This window comes from Dermacentor silvarum, chromosome 9 (genome assembly GCF_013339745.2).
Source record: "Dermacentor silvarum isolate Dsil-2018 chromosome 9, BIME_Dsil_1.4, whole genome shotgun sequence".
NCBI lineage: Eukaryota > Metazoa > Arthropoda > Arachnida > Ixodida > Ixodidae > Dermacentor > Dermacentor silvarum.
The window spans coordinates 138,990,654-139,004,445 of record NC_051162.1 but is presented as its reverse complement, the minus strand read 5'-3'; the positions used below and the strand labels follow the sequence as shown (position 1 = coordinate 139,004,445).

The 13,792-nt window shown below is 44.0% G+C and overlaps 2 protein-coding genes across 2 annotated transcripts in view; both read right to left on the bottom strand.

Annotated features, from left to right (window-relative positions):
• LOC125939912 (uncharacterized) lies at nucleotides 1-9,887 on the bottom strand. Its single transcript, XM_049655437.1, has 4 exons — nucleotides 9,817-9,887; nucleotides 4,650-4,813; nucleotides 3,383-3,445; nucleotides 1-159 (listed from the first exon to the last, which is right to left on the bottom strand). The coding sequence occupies exons 1-4, from the start codon at nucleotides 9,884-9,886 to the stop codon at nucleotides 1-3; spliced, it is 456 nt and encodes a 151-aa protein (XP_049511394.1). The 5' UTR covers nucleotide 9,887.
• A 1,245-nt stretch (nucleotides 9,888-11,132) lies between these two features.
• Nucleotides 11,133-13,792, bottom strand: part of LOC125939911 (uncharacterized) — an 87,355-nt gene continuing 84,695 nt past the window's right edge. Inside the window, exon 7 of the mRNA XM_049655436.1 lies at nucleotides 11,133-11,288. Within this exon, the coding sequence (XP_049511393.1) occupies nucleotides 11,133-11,288 (156 nt within the window). The remainder of the gene's footprint in view (nucleotides 11,289-13,792) is intronic.

The following is a 13,792-nucleotide window of genomic DNA, read 5'->3' as shown; positions in this document are numbered from 1 at the left end:
CTATGACCAAGTGTGTACTTGCCAAGTAAAGAGGTAGTAAATAGAGTTGTTTGAGGGTTTAACTGTGGCATTCTCCGCGTATTTTGTAATATTTTCCAGTGTGGCAGGGCCATCAATTGTATTGTTATCAGTACCAAAGTTTACGACCAGGTCATTTTTCTGGAAAAAATATCCGGCACATTTATGAACTTCAACCGTGTGGAACAGCATGTTTATCGCCTACTTTTATTATGAAACGCAAGCATCCCTGAATAATATGCAAGGAAACAATTTAGAGGAAGTGAGGGAACGCGTATGCTGTAACATATTGTTGGGACCAGAGAAAAGATTCGCTGTTCTTAACATTCTGAACTCGATGCAAATGCTATAAGCTAGTAGTACGCGAATTATTAAATGTTAGAGTACAAAGCAACGATATATTTAACATTTTATTGTAATAGAGACAACCCGTGTACACACTTTTAACGCAAACAAAAGAGCACGAATGCTAAAACAATATTTCTCGGCGTGAAAACTTCGGAAGTATATACATCTGTCACAAGTATAGGATTTCATTCTGTTGAGTCTTGTTTGACAGTCGGTATTAGCACTGTCTAATCACAGTCTAAAATAAAGAATTTTTGAATTCTTGCATGTTCCGAACTGTATATATTGAACTGATCTATGTATATATACACGCTGCAGTTTCACAAACACATATGAAAAGAAATCATCACACTGTGCTCTAATACTTATTCAGAACCACAGATATCAATTACGACACATGCCATTCGAGTTTGTTCTCTCATTATGATTTGACTCTGGCTTGCTACGAGATAGTTTGTAATTATTATTACACCAAGCATAAATTCCATGATCACTACATCTTTTAATTGTGTCAGTGAAGTTAGCAGTAGCTATATTAGTAGAAAGCTCCTCCCGAAAACCAAACTGAAAATCCGAGAGAATATGAAACTTTGCGAGAAATTTACTCAGGCGTATTTCAATTACTTTTTCTAAAAGCTTGTCTAGGAAAGGAAGCACGGAAATTGGTCTGTAATTTTCGACAAGCTTGCAGTCCCCTTTTTTAAAGAGAGGCAATACCTTTGCTTCCTTGAACTGTTGCGGAAACACTCCAGTCTTAAATACCAAGTTAAACATGTTAGAGAGCACAGGAGCGATTAAAGGACTGATTAATTTTATGACATCACCATTAATGTTATCTAAACCCGGGCCTCTGGCGCGCAGAGTGGTAATAACCATTTGCACTTCTTCAGGAAATGCTGGATATAAAAAAGAATGAGTATAATAGGGAATAGTGCAGGAGTAAGGAGAGGAAAAGGTATCAAAGCAAGCAGACGAGAAATGTTCTGAAAAACCGTTTGCAATCCCTGAAGCATCATTAATGCATAAACCATCCTGAACAACCGAAGACACTTGCTTATGCGATTTTACTTTGTTAAAAACTGATTAAGCAGTTTCCATTTTCTTTTTGAATAATTTCCACAGTCCTGCAGCTGCTTACTGTAATAGTACCGCTTGGCTGCTTTGAGGAGAGTGGCTAATACAGCCGAATACTTTTCATAGCGTTATTTTAATTTGGAGTTGAATGGCTGTCTTTTTTTTGTATAGGTTATCCTTCTTCCATAAAGAAGAAAGAAGAGATTAAGTAATCCAAGGGGCGCGTGAAGCGCGATATCGCCTTTTGGATGATGTAGTTGCCTCTCTGTGTCGCATCAGTAATGGTATGGTATGGTAAAACTTTATTATTGTCCCTCGGAACGCGCGTCAGCACGTAGCGGGCCGCTCCCACGTCGGCACAGAAAGGCCGAGCCTCTCTGCTGCGTCGCGGGCCCGATGGACAGCCTATAGCTGTGCTTCAAGATCGGGGCTGCTTAGGGCAGTAATGACGGAATAAAATTCAGACAGAGCAACCTCAGGATCTGTGAAGTTAAGAAAATGTGACCCCTCAGTGATCGAAATAATATCAACAAATTCATTGCTATCAAAAGACGTGCGAAGGTGAGGCTGATTGACGGGCGCTACAGATTTAGTAAGGTAAAAAAACATTGCTAGGTGATCGCTGATATCGCAATCGAGTGCACCAGAATACATATGTTCATCAAAATTTGAGAGTATGTGATCAAGTAACGAAATCGAGTCGTTAACACGACGAGATAGGCACATTTATCAGAGACTGTAAGCCAAAACTAGAGAAACAGCTGATGTAATCAATACAGACACGGTTTGAAGCGTTGAGTAGAATAACATTAATATCGCCCATTACAAATGCGCTCTTGTTCTCGAAGGTTAATTTATCAAGTACCACAGCAAGAGCGCTACAGAAATCAGCGGCGTCAGAAGACGGGGAACGATAAATGGAGGCAAACACGGATTTCTTATTATTAATAGCGCTGACCGGCTCAAGCTCAATCCCAACGGACTCGCATTTCGGAACACTGATTTCAATGTCAGTGCGCCTGGTGTATAGCAGTTTTTTAGATATGAAGATTGCAGAGTCTCCATGGGCCTCACTGGTACGGTTGGCGAATTCACAGTGGTAATCACGGAAAATATATAAATTACGATCATCAAAGAAAAGCCACGTCTCAGAAAAACATAAAACCAAAAAGTGATGCTTAAGGCGATGAAGTGTGTGAATATGATCAAAATTCTCTTTAAGGCTGCGTGCATTAAAGTGAATGGCGGAAAAATTGTCATGTTTAGGTAAAGCATTAGCAAGTTCACTCGGTGAAAGAACGTCCATGGTCAATATGGTAATTACTATATCAGCCTTATATTAGCTTTCACACGTCGAATATATTTAGATCAGCTTCGGAATTGATGCGAAAGACGCGGCTTGTCATTGTTTTCCTAGCCTTGATGACACAGTTGTCTGTCCAGACGAACATCCATTCCCTCTGATTCTTTAGTGAGCGCGCCTTGGAAAGCACCTTTTTGTTCTCAGGTGTTAGGTGGTCATTAATAAAATCACCAGAACCAGAGAACCCAACAGAAGAGGTTGTAAGCCGAGCCTTGCGAGCCTTGAACAAAATCGAACACTGATGTTCTTTTGGCTTGCTACCGGAGTAGGGACTCTATGAATAGTTTCAAAATCAGTTAAAGACACAGGACAACCAGCTTTCACACCCAGCAGTTCGACAATTTTTGAGCAGTCCTCACCCTGAGACACTGGGACACCCCTGATCTCAACGTTATTCAAGCGTGAGTATTGCTCAAGGTGAGAAACCTAAAGTGAGAGTCGACCACTGCCTCCAGCAAGGTTCTTGTTCTTAGCGGCCAGGTTTGCGTTTTCGGCTTTCACAGCCTCAAGCTCATTATTCATGAAATCCATATAATTCCCAATATAACCTAATATTATTCAAGTTCATGGGAACCTTACCTCTCTGACACTTGTAACTGTAAAATTGATCATTACCTTGTAGTAGTGAAAATACATCTGGACCTAGAACATTAGAAAACAGAAATTGAGTTGAAAAGATAGACCAGACAACCTCGTTATTGTCTTTATTTGCCTGTGTGAATCTACATGTAAATGACCATATTTATTATAGCTTATTGCATCCTAGGCTGTATGTACTATATACGCTCGTATATACATGCCCTGTGACAAGAAATATTTGGATTTTGCGTTTTGTTGTGGCATAAAATTACCACTCCATCTAAATAACCGGTGTTCTGAAAAGAATTAACACTTTCATCATACTGCCTCACAAGTTAAAGAGTCCCCTTCCCTTAAAGCATTATTATTGGTTTCACCAATCTTGCGTCGATAAAAAAAGCATTCCTTCGTCTTTGCTGGAACTTTCTCTGCGAAAATTAACACACGTGAACATCAAGGTACCCTACTTCGGATCACTTCCGGTAGCAGTATTTCTGATCCATGCGGAGCAAGTCTGTTCCATTGGCAGATTAAGAGTGCTCCCTGTATGATTCATTGGCAGATCTGGAGCAGCTCCGCCGCCAGATCCACTCCACGGAGCAGCTCTCTCTACTCCGCGAAAAACGGTGGACTCGACCAGAAGTCGCAAGCGCCCCGCGCGTGCGCAGAGCGTGGCACACAACATGACCGACGCTACGCGCTGCCCGAGCGCGCTCGTACTCCGCGTAATTCTACTCGTTAGTGGCAAAGTGCGAGATTTTGTCGTGAAGGAAATAGCCACTTTCCTCCAACACGTCACAAGAAAAGAACCAATGTGCAGTGTGCATAAATCATTCGTAGTTCTGCGAACTCATTCTCGGCAAAGGGCCACATTTTGTATTGAATTATTTGGACCTAGTGCAATTCTACTCGTCACAAGTAAACATGACACTTGGCGCCATAATTAACTTGTATACGGGCGGTGATCACAAATGTGTGCTCGGTAAGTGTCATATTAGCCCGTAGGCGATCCACCATTGCAAGCAGAGGGAGGCGCGCGGACGGCGCGCTTTCTGTAACGGAGGTCTCATCAAAGTCATTAATGTTTATTTTCTGCAGAGCTTAATGAGATATATTCAGCTATAATGTTTTGGAAACTTAAAGGATCAAAACTGGTGCAACAGTTATAGCGGTTAGTATTGCAATCTTATAGTTGTATTGCACCCCACCATGCAATATTTTCAAGCACATCCGAAAAACAAATAACTAATAATATCTGAATACTGACCAATTCAAACAGGTCTTTGAAGTAGTCGAAAATGGTGTCATTTTTACTTTGAACAATTAAACGGTTATCGTTTATGTTTTCTGCTTTTACATGGATTTTTGATGTGTACAAAACATGGGCGTCCACTCTAACACCTTTGCCGATATCGTCTAGACCACGAGGCCCTGAAAAGAACAGATATACAAATATTACCTAAATGATTTTACACATCTATTTTTAGTTCACATTTTCGTCAGCGCTCAAAAACAAGAGAAAGGTTCACAGGAATATATATGATTGCAGTGATTAACTCTGGTATAACAAGGCATATCACGGAAGCTAACATTTCGACGAAGCACTAGTGTTCGCCAGGACAGCAAATACTTTCCACTATACGCTCATACACGTTGGGCACATTTCATAAGGTACTTAGAAGCTAGATACCCTTGCTCAATAACTATACCGATATAAGTTCCAAAAGATTATTTATAAGATAACTCTCTCTATACTACTACGACAGTCGTCTCTTCCAGGCTAGAGAGGTATTCCCCTTGCCAGCAGTTCTGTTCGTTTCAGTTGAAGCAATACTATTTCTATTGCAGCCTGGACCGCAGCTCTAGATTACAGGGATCCCGTAGTGACACCTCTGCGCTGGAGTATTCAGACAGTAATCGTAAAGACTATTTATTATTTTGATCAATACAAGAAGCGATAACAAGATGTCCTGTACAAGAATGGCAAACGAGGAAAGTTGAAACCTATCCATGATAATGGCACACACTAAAGCGACAACAGAGAAATAAAAGAAGAGCACGAGCGCTTGTCCTGTTCTTCCCTTTTCGCGTTGTTTAATGCCCGCTGCCATCATGAACAACATGGCGTTTGATAACCTGGCTAGCTTATATTGCTTTATCTTTGACATTGTCCTTGTAGAGCGCGAGTGCTGCCAAGAATATCAGTGGCCTTAGCAAGCACTTGACTCAAACGTACCAAACGCAATAGCATTCATTGGAATTGCTCTGCACCGAAATAATCGGAAGAGCGCTTAGCAAATTTATCTTACGTTAAACGCCTCCTTACTCCTTTTGTGGTACGTCGTGCTCCAGAAGAGAATAAACTCGTTGTCAGTCAGTGCGCCCATCAAGTTCTAGACTTCCAGCAGTGCTATATAGTGCACATATAAAGACTGTTCGTCGACTCCACTGACATAGTACTCTCAAAAAACGCTGAACTTCATGGACAGCACTTCGGTTACTTTTGCCATAGGACCACTATAGTAGTGAATGACGTGCAGTACAGTTGACTGGCAGATGGCACGGAAGGATTTTTTAAGGCAGCCGAAAGATATATACGTCCTAGCCAGTCACCGTTTTCAAGCGTGGTATGGGTTGTTCCCGGAATATTCTTTTGACAGGTGCTGTCATAAACGCTGACTGCATTTCTGTATTTTCTAGCAGAACATCGTAACAGGTGAAGAAAACAGACATGTGGGAAGAGAAAAAGAGGAGGTACAGAGAACGCACCAAAAAAAGCTGAATCTCTTCTTTTGGCGTCTCTACGAATTTTTCTGACTTCTGCGCTGTTTCCTTGTTGCGATGAACAGGACGGCTGAATGCTGTAATTTTTTATGAGACCTGGCGCAGATGGTCCCGCCGCCACAGCCGCTACACAGACCGCTGCCCGCTGAGCGCAAGACAAATCTTTATACACTTCTAGGCACTCAGTGCATCAGAACGGATGTGGAGCATGACGTGGGATCATTCCGAAATGATCGTGGAGAGACTACGTACAGTAAGGGTCTATTATTTCCTATCTACAACAACGGCGAAGGGCTACTAAATGTTTCTAGTGGGCGCAGGCTGGGAGTAGTACAGCGACCGGGGAATGCATATAGAGGCCTGTGGAGGGGGATGAGGGCGACCTCAGAATGTCAAAGTGTCGTTGATTGGCCAGAAATACCACGCTCTCTGTGTGCAGAAGGCCCGCAGTCAGAAGGTTCTTTCTGGCTGCAGTGGAATGACGGATGTTGCCGTTTACGACGCGCCTTGTGTTCTGTGCTGACGGTGCTGCTTTGTTCCACCCGCGTCTGCACATATGGTACGGCGCAGGTTAGCTACTGCAGTGTTCAGTGCAACGGAGAGCGGGGGGCTTTGTGGGTCAAAGACCTGATTTCTGCACGGTGACATTCAATGGCGGCAGTGGCCTTAAATGTAGCAAAGCGCCAGTAGAACTTAAACTGTAATCTCATTGATCTTAGTTTAATCGTCTCAAATTTCCATGTGATGCTCATCACGGTAATTGGTCGCGCTTGTATTTCAGTATAATACCATTGAGCACAGCCGTCCGTTTCCGAGTCACTGCGTATACCATAATATTTGGCAGGACAGAGTAAGTCTCGACTTTCATGGATAGGTGACGTAATTTACAAAGAATGTAGAAGGGCTTCAGCTGCACGACGTGGGCGAACAGGTCACTAGCACCGTTGTTGCTGCCACTGTGCATAGCGCAGGTACGTGTTCTCAGTGCTAATGCTGCAGCTAGCTAAATTCGAACCTCAGCAAGTTTCCTCGTCAAGTGGTCTCTGTGACGCAGTGCAGAGGCATCCGAGGAGGCCCCGTTGTGTCGACGAATGTGGGGTAAGGACGTACATCGTAGCATGAAATAAGGGGCTACATAAAGGGGCATCTGTGTTTTTTGACGTCGGCACATGGATTCCGTTGTGTAGAGAGCTTGGATGCAGCAAGGAATTGGGAGAATGCCTTGCCTGGTCGGTTGCACTTTAAAATAAAAACATCGTTTGATAGGGGGTCAAACAAGGAGTCAAGGAAGCTTTTTTGAAATGGCTGTGGTCGGTCCATCTGGGGAAGAAATGAGTACACCTGCAGCAGCAACTCGAAAAGCGATGATGTGCCTGCACTTGTGACGTTAGGATGATCGATGTCGAAGACCACCACAAACGTGTTTGAGCTTGTGAAAGAGCTTCTGTGATGACCTGAATTCAGTTGACCACCCGTGTGCATGCGTTGTAGTCCATGTTAAGGAACCCCAGGTGGTCAAAATTAATCCGGAGCCCTCCACTGCGGCATACCTAATAATCATAACTGGTTTTGGCACGTAAAACCCCAGAAAGAAGTTGACCACCAGCGCAATGTAGTGAAGTGTTGGCTGCCGTCAGAGAAAAAAGCACCAGTCATACTAAAGAAGCAGAGGATATCTGTGTTTAGTCCAGCCTCCTCCTTGATATAAGTAGGTCTGCAGATGTCTGTGTGGTAAGGTGACTGCTTTAACACCAATAAAATGTAGAAGGTTGATGCTCGCATGTGAACACAGAGCATACGTTGATGCAGGTCATGTACAACATCAAAATACGGAAGAAGGCGATGGTTTACGGGCCGATAACTGTCCTGACAATGAGCACAGCTCGTCGAATGCACCGGGTGGAGAGGGTCATGGCAGCGAGATGATGCAGTGGTCTATCATTCGTTGGATAACGTCGTAAATTCTAAGCCCAGGATGCTCTCCATATTCGTGCATTTAGCGCGAGAGCGAGTCAGGTTGTTCGCCGGGAAGTCACTCTCCCTGCTCAAGTCGCCCGCTGGCTGCTGGCCGTAACCTGAGTAGATGTGTGTACAATCGGCCGGCAGTGGTAGGCCTTCACCACGCTCATCCTTCGCTGAAAGGGTAATGGCTATGGACGGTCGTCGCATGTTACCAAAGTGACTCGAAGAGGTACCCGCCGTGTCCCCTATTTCCTTTTACAGCGTAAGCTGTTATGGGCTCATTCCAATAGCCGTTTCGGCTCGCGATGATGCCACCGCCGGCGTGCCGCCGCGTAACCGCTATCGCCGGAAACACGATAAAAGTACCCGATTCCCGCCAGGATCGAGCCCGCGCCCGCTGCGTGGGAGCCGGATACTCTGCCACTGAGCCATGCAAGCGCTTGCTATCGGGCCGGGGAAAATACCCTATAAGGCAAACGCAGGGGGAGACGACTCGAGCCTCCGTCAGTATGGTGGCGCCATCTAGGTAATATGCTCGCAACCGCAACGTCCGCAGGCGCAGACGACGATACGCGATTCAGACGAGGCGCGCAATCAACGCGCTTCCGAGCTGCCGAGCATCCGCCAGTATGGTGGTGGCATCTAGTTAAGGTGCCTGCAAACGTGGCGTGCCCGACATGTAAGTTGCAGTTGGAACGCTTGATCAGGCTCAGCAGACTGCTGTGCAGAGAGCATTACGCAGAGAGAATAACCAGCTATTGGCCTGCATGCCCTTGCTTCCAATGCTGCAGTATTTTTGATTTGCGGTCTTGTTTGTAACAATCAGGTGGAGGCATGACTCATTTTTACCTGGTAGTAAACTCAGGTAAACACGTTCATAGTTATTTCTAACAGGTAGACCGGTAGGTTTGCCAATCAGGTGAACACGTCTCTTGCGTTGTGCCTCATGTAGCTGTTCGCTGTACCATAATATGTGCTATGCGGCAGGCACCGGGAGCACTCGAAACATGACTAGCGTTTCTGAAGGACAGCGGCCGGTGGAACCATTTCAAAGACTAACGTGAACGCTTGCTTTTTATCATTCCGTAGTCATCTTGCCACGTGGAGCGCAGCTCCATTCCATATTATGTCAATACATGAATGATAGATGTATTGTTTAAGATATAAAATAATACTGTGAGTCATCCCAGTTTAATGGCATGAGTCTAGAAACATTAGCTTCCTTGATTCGACAATTGTAGTTGTCACATCGTTTCATTCCTTTTGTTTGAATGTGCAGATCAGTAGTGTATACGGAGGGATACGTAAAATTTCCCGTTTTCGGAAAATATGCTACAGTCAATCGCGTTTTTAGTCCGTGAAAAAGCACACTTACATGTTCGAAGACAACGTTGGTAATGTGTAAAATGGTTTTGAGCACGCAGAGGTTGACATTATTAGAAATGAGCCAGTTATTACACCTTTGCCTTGAATTTTCTATACCACAAGGTTAGAATTTTCGCCTTATGCAAAAAAGTCAAACAATTTTATTATCTAAGGACCTGATGAACTGACAATGCCAGTTATTTTCGGGAGCTCGAAATACAGAGTTATTGGAATCAAGAAAACCAGAAACCAATCACTCTCTTCTACGCTTTGTACCAACAGAAAAAAGTACCAGAAGCTAAAATGTGAGATAAAAATATTACCGCCAGATGTAGTATTCACCATTAGGAAGATACAGAAAGCGACTAGGTGGAGGCGGAACATCGGAGGCATGTCAAAGATGCTTCAGCTTGTGGCACCGTGTATCTCGATTTCACCTTTCAGGGAAGTCACATATCCTTTAAAACGCTTCGCTGGGAATAAACTTTTCGAATGTCAGCGAACATTTTCCAACTTCAGCCACTCACCCGCACGCCTGTCTCAGACAAACGCGACATAAATAACACGGTTCTTTCGGATATGTCAGCTAAGAAAGGTTAAAATGTAGAGAGCGAGGGTTGCTGTCTCTACTAATAGTCCTGATATCCACTTCGCCAGAATGCTATTCATTTTCAAATATTATTTGAAATGATTGTTAACATCCACATGCGGGCATCTTGTATACAGTAAATAAACAAATTGACGATGATGATGATGAAATAAACAAAACACCCATCGCCACAAACTTTGGTTCCCAAACATTGCGATGGGAACACATTATGTGCAATCCCAGTCCAAGCGAGATATAAATTCTGAAAAAGCCACAGCTCTTCTCACATATGCCTTTGCCTTACTAGCACGCCGCGGATTTAGTTCTAAGAATCCTTGCAATTACCATGCTTATTTTTTTGTGTAACTTCTAGCAAAATAATGCCACCTGCAATAAATTATACTATAAACAGCTAACAAAAAACTATCCTTACTTTCTGCCACTTTTTTTCATATTATGAGGCGCACATGTTCGTGGCTTTGGTCTTGGTGCACATTTGTACCCAATGGGAAAAATGCCTAGCCCTCACTTAAAAACCTGCACATTGTAAAAAAGCAGACGATGAAAGTCTCGATTTTTGAAGTTAATAAACAATATCATTAGCTTGCAGCACCCTCAGGGTAATAGCGCTACGCGATACAAAAGGCCACGCAATCTAGCTCACTTTTGCATGATCTTGTTTTCCATGCTTTGGCATTTGTTCAATGGATTTCTTAACTTAAGACACTAGCTGCATCATCAATCAATCTAGTCGACTAGCATATTTTGCTCCCTGTATCAAATGCTTCGCCAGTCGGCGTGACCTCCAGAAGAGTTGGGGTTAGGAGGCTGCGATGTTCAACTGGATCAGTGACTTGACCAACGTACAGAAAGCAAAATGTTGTTCGTGTACACATTGACTGTGTCTGCTTATAGTTCTCAAGTGTATTCGGCTTCACCTAGAACAGCGTTTACCTGTCCTGACAACAGGTTCTCGCTCACCATGGCGACGTCCGGCGTCGGACGTCGGATCTTGTAGACGAGTTCGGCAGTCTTGTTCATGGCGACCTTCTAGAGTCGCAGATGGGCGTCTGCGATATTGTTGATGCTTTGAAGCGTTATTTGGCGCCACTGGTCGGTGTTGAAATCATCGGCCACTGTGTCACCCAGTTGCACCCATAGCAGCACCAAGGAGCGCATGTTCTCCAGGAGACTTGGCTCGCTGCCCTGCACCACGTAGAATCAGCTATCCAGGCTGGTCATCAACTTGCCCGAGGCGCCGGCTTACAGCTGCCGAAGGTATTCGAGGAGAACCAGGAATCGTCGAGCCTCGCGATTTCCGTAAGCATGCAACTTGCTGCAGAAAAAAATGCGTGGGCTACTTCCGGGACTGCCTGTGGCGTTGCTCAAATACCAGGGTGCACTTTATCACTTTTTGAGATACCCATAGTGATACTGAATTCAGTGTGCCTACCAGACAGGAAACATTGCTTGTGCATGATTTGAGCTGTGTTCGAGCTAGCTGCAGCATCGGGTGGGGCTGCGGAGGAGTGGCGATCGAGAACCCAGAGAACGCAGTCGGAGCCTCCTGCCTTGTAAGCAGCGCAATGCTCGATGCACTCGGCTCTGCACGCGCCGCAGGCTTGGTTTTTCACGGGCTTTCAAGGTTGTCTGAAAACTGCGGTTTCACGACTGAGGCGAACGAACTGTGAATGTTCATGTGCTTAAAATGCCATTGAAAATGCACACCAGGCCATAAATATAGCCTGTAGTGCTATAGTAACACATCACTCAAATTCAAGTGTAAATTTTCACAGCATTCTGAGAACTCTTGTGTTCGCAGTGAACTTTTCACATTGTATGAACATAACAAAAGAATATTCATTTGAAAGTAGGAGTGCGCGAATATTCAACGTTTTGAATACTAATCGTATATTCCTTGCTATTTGATTCGTATTCGCTTCGATAATTTACTGTATGTTATTGCCACATATTTCTTTCTTTCTAACATATAAGACATATAAGTCTCGCGGGAGAGAGAACAATGACTGTGAAGGATTACGGATGAATTTGCAGCAGGGTAGCTCAGAGTATTGAACTTTCCGAAAAGTAATAAGTATCACCGCTAGACATTTAGAACACTGCGCGCAAGCAATGCACCAATCACACATGGGAACTATGGAGGAAAGAGAGTAAGCGTGAGAGTGAGGAGGACGGCGCAATAAACCATAAATGTCGCTCCCTTAGAAACTTATTTTATCTAGAGAACTTAGCACATGGAAGCTGACAGTGTTGACACCCCAGTGCCTAGCAAAGCGTGAAAGCCGGCGCCGCCGACGCCGCAAATCCGTCGGACGCTTGTTCTTCGTTGTTGGGCCTTTACACCCTATTCATAGCGGAAAATTTGCGGTAGGCGACGAAGTCGGTGATCGCGAAATCTGTCTCGCGCGACAGAAAAAGGCGATCGTCACACCGATTGGTCTGAGACCGATTTTTGTCGCCTGTAAATGAAAAAAATATATAAAAAATCACTTCTCGCCAGCCAATCGAAACACGGGTATACGACAGCTCTAGTCTTCAAGTGGGGGTGTGTGAATAGTGAGTTTAGTGACTGAATCGAATACGAATGGAATGGTGCCACTTGCGTATTGTATCAAGTATTGAATAATTTTCGTATAATGAACAGCCGTAATCAGAAATAATATAAAACGATTTTCAGATCCTCGTATTCCCATACCTGGCATGTTTCTTTCATTACATATTGAACAAGAAGAAAGGAAACAAAGAGGCGCGATCTTTATTAGTCATATTATAAGGAGCCAACAAACTGATATGTTTTGATATGGTATGATATGAGCTAATAAAAATCAGGCCCTCGATTTTCTTTCATCTCGTTCATGGCATAGCGAGGGCCTCCAATGCCGCAATTTTGATTCCTTCAGGTAGCATGTGAGTGTTTATTGACCAGTTGCCTTCACCCATAAAGTTCACGTAGCCGTTACGCCTGCGGCAGAAAAGGATGGTCCACATGCGCCACCAAGGCCGTGAGTGGGTGGCACTCGTAGGGTTCATTCTAGTATATAAACATAAAATACCCCGGAACGTGCATGGGAAAACGGCACCACGGTAGCTCAATTGGTAAGAGCGTCATACACGTAATGCGAAGACGTGGGTTTATATCTCTACTGCGGCCAGTTGTTTTTTAATCCACTTTCACTTTCATTTATCATTTCTTTAATTAAATTAGGAACTATACCTAATTTTCATTATGCTGTCCGTGGTGCCGTTGGTTGTTGGCTTCTTGTGACATGACTTTCATGACATCGTACGTCACGAAGTGTTCATGAAAAGCACACATAAAGTACTGGGAGCCAGCAAGCAGTTTCTTCGCATGTACAGGACTGTTCAGAGAGTGCGAATGTTCGCTGTATCGCCTGTAAAGTATGACAACATATGCAACGCTGCCAGCTCCACTACGCAAGCTCTCACGTTTTATGTATTTACAATGCCCCGGCCGGGTGAATATTTACCGTATGTTTCGGTTCAATTTTATGACTAATTGGGCGCAGATGACGTTATCAATATTCAAATATTATTGTAAACACATTTTCACGCAGGCCTAATGACTATTCGATGGTGCTTCCCTTTTCTTGGTATCCATTCTGTAGCCCTAATTGTCCACCGGTTATCCATCCTACGGATTACGTGGCCTTCACAGCTCCATTTCTTCC